Raw genomic sequence first — 6,044 nt, 5'->3', positions numbered from 1 at the left:
CTCACTGAGTACCACTCAGAACTGGACCCAGGGAACAGTTGCCAAGCTGCTGGGAGGATGGGAGCATCTTTCCTGCAAGGAAAGAGCTGGGATGGTCCTGCCGAAGAGAAAGATCTCAGGGGATGGCATCGCTGTAAATTGTGGCACATCCTGAAATTGGTTGTAGAGCAATTGCTTCTGTTTCCTTTTGAGAGATTAACTAGAAACAACCTGGGGTCCTAGTGTAAGGCAAGGACAGGAACATGAAAAGGGTTGTTGGTCAAACAGCAGCCGGACTGCAGGTGCTGTGTGGTGGCCTTTCCCACAGCTGCACATCAAGACCCAGAAGCACAAGGGTGGGAGAAGTAAGGCTTTGAACTGCTGAGGGCAAATGTGTCCCTGGAAAAGGTCCATCAGAACATTTACAGCCGTCTCCATCTCCTCTATTCCCAAAGAATATTTCATTTGGACACCCAGTGCTCCCAGCAGCACTTTCTGGGTCTGGTCCACGTGCAGAGTAGCTGGAATGCCTTCCTGGGCACAGGATCCATGTCACCTTCAGCCTGGGGCGGGTGAGTCAGGTGAATCAAGGAGCAGTTGCACTTTGGTCATTCTGTCCAGGTGGAGCTGACGGGTGAAACTTTCCCTTTTGTTTCAAAAATTCTCAAAGACCTCTCCTTCACAGCACTTTCTGTTCAAACACTGGCACCATGCAGCTTCCCTCACACACCCACCAGAATTAAAACATTCACAGTTGGCCGTTGCCCTGAGCTCTTGGGCAAGGAGGTGGTCTGCTCTTCCTTTGCACTCTCAACAGCATCTTTAGCTTCTCCTTCCCACAGAGGAGGGGAAGCAGTGAGCACAGAAGATGGCATCAGCCCCTCCTAAGAGAAGGGAGACCGCAGCTGGAGCTGGTTCCCTCTGCAGGACTCTTCCATGGACGAGCCCAGCCAGGCCCAGTCCTGCCAGGCACAAGCAGAACCCGATGGCACTGACTGGGGGTTCTGATGGGAGATGTCCTAATGTCCCCACGATGCCCACGTTATGATGGTGATCTCCCAGTATGGTTGCCCAGAGCTTTCCCTGCTTGGGTGAACACGAAGCACAACGGCACTGGGGGTAAAGCTACAGGTGTGCTCTGGGGCAGGGCAAGGAGGGGCCTCGGGCTGCATGAGTATGTTTGTAAGGTCTGTGCCTGTGTAGAGGGGATAAACAGCTTTGCAGGACCAGGCCAAGCACAGGCAGCTGGAGCCACAGGGCATCCTGAGGCATCTGGAAAAAAAAACACCAAGCCCCAGCACCTCTGGGCTGGTAGCTTTGCTAAAACTCATCGCTCAGGCATGATCCCATCAGAACAACAGGGACGTTTTAGCAATGGGCCATATTTTATTTCATGGGGATTCAGAACTCATCACATTGTATCTTCTGCCAGGAGAGACTGAAGCACTTGGTGAAGTTCAGTGCAGATGCACAGAGGGTAAGGTGGGTGTAAGTAAAGTTATGCAGTCTGAGTGATGAGTGGGATCCAAGCTCCACCAAATTACAGATTTATCAGGAGTTGATGCCATGTGAAAGCATGGGGTGATAGTGGGAGCTCCAGCCCCGTGCTTAGCCAAAAACCTTCCCCCCAGGAAAGTGGAAGGAATGTCAGGTGTCACAAAGAAGGTGTGAGGGGCCAAAGGAAGGATCTGTCTGGTGGGGAGGGGCTGTGCATGCTGCCTGAGCACTCGGGGAGATGATCCTGTGCTTGGATGTGGCACCAGAGGCATCGCTTTGGTCTTCTGCACTGGGCAGAAGTGCAGAAGATCCCAGACTGGGTCCCTGACTAGGAGCTCATACTGCTTTCTGTATATAACTTCATGGCACTATTATTTCTGCAATAAGGACAACGCTCAGAGCACATTTATTGGTGGCCAGCAGCCTCTCACCCACCATCCCTGTTCCCATTGTCCCGTGGGCAGCAGTGGGTGTAACAGAACCATCCAGGTGCTGCCAGGAGCAGTCATGGCTCAGCGTGGCTCCTGACCCGTGCCCTCTGGAGGGGCTGTGCCCATCCCTGCCTGGCTGCATCCTCAGGTTCTGCGGTCACTGTGGGCACCATGGCACCCTGCTGGCATCCACAGGGCACTGTCCACACTGCCCTTCCCAGCTCCTGCAGGACAGGACAAGGCACAGTGGGGATTGGCCCCGCGAACCGTAGCTTTGGGTGCGTCCTGTGGTCCCGTGCCCGTCAGACCAGGCCCCACACCTCTAGGTCCCGGACACAGAACTCCTCCCGCAGTGAGAGGCTCTGGTTGTTGAAGGTCTCGCAGGGGCAGCTCCCTCCGTGGTGCAGGTCCTCGTCCAGCCACAGCCCAAACTTGCCACTGGGACATGCAGAGGCCGTGCTCAGCTGAGGCCGCCCTGTTGCCTCCTGCTCAGCCATGCAAGCTCTGTGGCTGCCCCTACCTGCCCCCACCGAGCATCAGCAGGTCCACATCTCCCTTCAGGAAGAAGCTGTTTCTGCCTGTCCACCTGAACACCTGTGGGAACAGCAGTCATGTGGGGCTGTCCCTGTCTGCCCCCATCCTGCCCGCAGGAAGGGCCCTGCACCCGTCAGTCGTGGCTTGAAGCCTCAGAGTGCAGAGGGAGGCCTGGCCACGGTGTGGGCACCATTTTGCTGCTGTTCTGCCCCCTCCGGGGAACAGCTGCCAACTGCTGATGCCATCAGTCCCACCAGGACACACAGTCCTCCATATGTCGGTTGGGACCCAGGGCAGGCTGAGCTGGTGGCTTTGTTGTGGACAGACAAGGGCAGCTGCATTACCCCGGACCACTCCCCAGATGGTTCAGCACTTCAGGGTCCTTCCAGCAGAGCAGGCTGCGGAGCATTCCTGGTCCCCATCCCCAGGATCCCCCTTTCCTCTGGCCCCACAGACCCTACCTTAAGCTCCGGGGAGAAGGAGAAGAGAAATGTCTCCCCTGTGCCATAAAAACCATTGCTCACATGAATGGGGCTGGTGGAGAAGGCACCAAAGGCCTGGCAAGGGCAGAGGAGAGAGATGCCAGCGCTGCAGGGTGCAGGGCAAGAACTGCACTGGGACTCTGTGGCACACTGCTGTCCAGTGAGCTGCAGCAAGGACAGCACCAGGCGCAGGTGAAGCCACTTTTGGTGCTGCCAGGTGATGGGTCCCAGCCATACCTGTGCCTCGGTGTCACGAATGAGCAGCAGTGCCGGGGAGCTCAGCTGGCTAGTGCACCTGTACAGGGTCCTCAGGCTGAAGCCATCCCGCGCAGTGCAGTACAACAGGCTCCAGGGCTGCTGCTGCAGCCGGGTGGGCAGGTGTGGCCCCAGCTGAGGCAGAGTGAGCTCAGAGGGGCTGGCAGACGGCTCCCCACTGCACCCTGGCCCCCTCTTTGCTGTTGGCAGTAAGTCCTGGTTTGGGCAGCAGCCCCTGCTTGGCCCCCAGCCTTGCTCCCCCACCCCTCCCTACCCACCTGCAGCAGGACAGCAGGGTTGCAAGTGCTCCCAGCCACCTACTACCCAGCTGAGATGAACCCGACCACCCTCACCCCCACTATCCTCCCCCCACGAAGCAGTCTTCCCCTGTAGCATCTTCACTTTTACACATGTGCCCAAGAGGTGTCCCCAAGTGTTCTCCCAGCACCAGCCATCTTTCTCAAACAACTCCCAGGGCATTTGCTCCTGAGACATTGTTCCAAGAGGTCCTTCTGAGCATCTCCCCAACCCCCTGGCATCCTCCTGAGTCTCCCCAAGCATCCCCAACCTGAGCTCCCCTACAGGAGGCCAGAGAACCTGCTCAGGGAGGAGCAGATCAGGCAGCTGTCTCAGGATGAGCCACACCTCGACCTCCCTGGAGATGTGAGGCCCCCCACCCACCCTGGTGGGGTGTGGGGCCTCACACCTCCAGGGCTGTCACCCAAAGGTACCCCTTGCTGGGTCCCTGGGGAGCTGCAGGTCATGGCCCATCCATCTGTGCCCCCTCCTTGGCCCTTGAAGGAAACCATGCAGGGGGACTGGTAATGGAGGCACTGTGCTGGGTACCCACGTGGGGCCCACAGTGCTTGGCACTCCTTCTCTGGCAATGCTGACCCTGCTGGTTGCCTCTGCTCCCTGGGGATAGAGAGGGTGTCACCCATCCAGCCTTGTGCTGGACCACTTCCTGGCATGCAAGGGCCCCTCACCTCCTCAATCTCCCTTTCCTGCAGGATGCTGCTTGGTGTGCTCAGCACCAGCCTGCATGGCTCCTCTGGGGCTGGGGGCTCCACCGGGGCTCCATCCCAACCCGGCTGCCCCTCGCTGTGTGGCTCTGCGCAGTCTGTGGGCAGGTCCTCATCCTGGTCAGGCTGGGGGGTGATGGAGGTAATTACTTCCCTGGGACCCCAAGAGGCACCATCCCCAAACCTGCACCACATGGGGCTCTCTCTCATCCTGTGCAGAGGGCAGGGGCTGGGTGAAAGGGCTTGAGGGCCACGCAGCCCTGGGATCCCAGGGGTGGGCACTTGGCTGAGCCCCCTGCCCCGCTCCCAACACATGCTGCCATGCCATGGTGTGCCCTGGCACCCTCCCAGGCAGTTCCACCATTGCACAGAAGTTCAAGGGTACAGGCTGACCAGGGAGGAGATGGTGAAAGGAGGCAGCAGAGGCTTCCACCGCCTCTGCCCAAGCTCAGCCCCAATGGAATATTCACTGCAATGGATCTGTTGCATCTTCCCCCTACCTGACCCTGTGCCCCAGGACATGGTTGTACCTTGGGTCAGGTTGCAGCTGGAGACAGGTCGTAGCCACAGGCACAGCCCATGCCCCCACCTGAATGTAGGAGGGCAGCAGGGCAGAAACAAGTGGCTCCTCCAGGCACCCCACAGAGGGGACAGGCAGAGAACACCCCAGGGGACGAGGGGGAGAAGTAGGAGTGGCCCTGCATTGGCATTTGCCTCTCTGCCCAAACATGTGTCCCAGCCCTAATGCCACCGACCCGTGCCCCACACGAGTGCCCTTAGGGTCAGACCTACCAGGAGGTGGTAGTGAGCACGGAGCCCCCTCATCCCGAGTGCTCCTGGGGTGCTGCGCCGCTGGGACACCTCACCACCGCCCCAGGTTAATGTTCACCTGCTCTGGCCCCTCCCCAGCCCCAACTGTGTCAGTGTGACGCAGGGATGGGCGTGGAGCTGGGATGAGCAGGCAGGCGACCACTGCCACCATCCCGCTGGCTGTCACTGCCTCTGCATCCTGGCCAGCACGTGGGCTCAACTGACCACCAACAGCATGAGGATCCCATGTTTTGGGTTCAACAAACAGGTCGTGCTCTCTGTTGTTCTTTGCAACACAACTGTTGCAATAGTTGTGTTACGTGTCAACACTGCGGCCCAGGGCCGGTGCAGCTGCACGGTGGCACAGGGCACTGCCCTGCTGTGGGACACAGCCAAGGGCTGCAGTCAGTGGATGGGCAGCTGGGGGAACTGGTGCTCTGTGAGAGCTGAGCTTGACGGCTGCAGGAAGACAGAAACACTGCAGCTGCCCTGGCCTGCAGAGCAGCGAGGGACTGCAGTGAACCCATGGAGGCCTCCCCCTGCTGCTAATCCAATACCCATGCTCCCAAACCACGAGAGCCTGTGCTGTGGAAGGCCTTTCCACTGATGTGAATATCAGACACAGCAGTGAAGGCGCAAGGCAGCATCCTGCACGGTGGCAGGATGGCACGATGGCTTATCTGTGCCTAGCACAGTCTCTGGTCCCCCAGCACTTTCTGGGGGGATTTCAGGTTTTGCTTCCTTACCCACTGCAGATCCACGGGTTCTGGCTGCTCACTCACCGCCCTCCAACCCCACCAGGCTGTGTCTGCAGAGTCCCAGCTGAGTGTCCCAGCGCTTGGCACGGCTGGCACTGGGCCACCATCAGGGAGCTGGGCAGGACAGGGGGGCCTGGCGGCCTCAGTGTGCTCAGCTAGCACCTCGCACCAGGAACACCATTAAAGCTCAGGACCAGGCAGCTGGTCTCTGCCTGAGCTGCCACAGGGAGGTCATCCTGTCTCTGTCCTTGCCTCTGGTCCCATCTCCTGCCTGGG

The 6,044-nt window shown here is 59.0% G+C and overlaps 1 protein-coding gene across 1 annotated transcript; it reads right to left on the bottom strand.

The window, feature by feature from the left end:
* Nucleotides 1-1,780: 1,780 nt before the first annotated feature.
* On the bottom strand, nt 1,781-5,038 carry TLDC2 (TBC/LysM-associated domain containing 2). The gene is given in 8 exon segments (XM_065754033.1): nt 1,781-1,878; nt 1,881-1,990; nt 1,992-2,131; nt 2,228-2,345; nt 2,428-2,501; nt 2,903-3,313; nt 4,165-4,326; nt 4,993-5,038. Coding segments are annotated over 8 exon segments (1,122 nt in total). The 5' UTR covers nt 5,026-5,038; the 3' UTR covers nt 1,781-1,804.
* Nucleotides 5,039-6,044: the final 1,006 nt, after the last annotated feature.

This window comes from Cyrtonyx montezumae, unplaced genomic scaffold, assembly GCF_038088225.1.
Source record: "Cyrtonyx montezumae isolate F1298 unplaced genomic scaffold, pur_monq_1.0 scaffold_9, whole genome shotgun sequence".
Classification (NCBI taxonomy): domain Eukaryota; kingdom Metazoa; phylum Chordata; class Aves; order Galliformes; family Odontophoridae; genus Cyrtonyx; species Cyrtonyx montezumae.
This window is presented reverse-complemented; position numbering and strand designations above follow the sequence as displayed.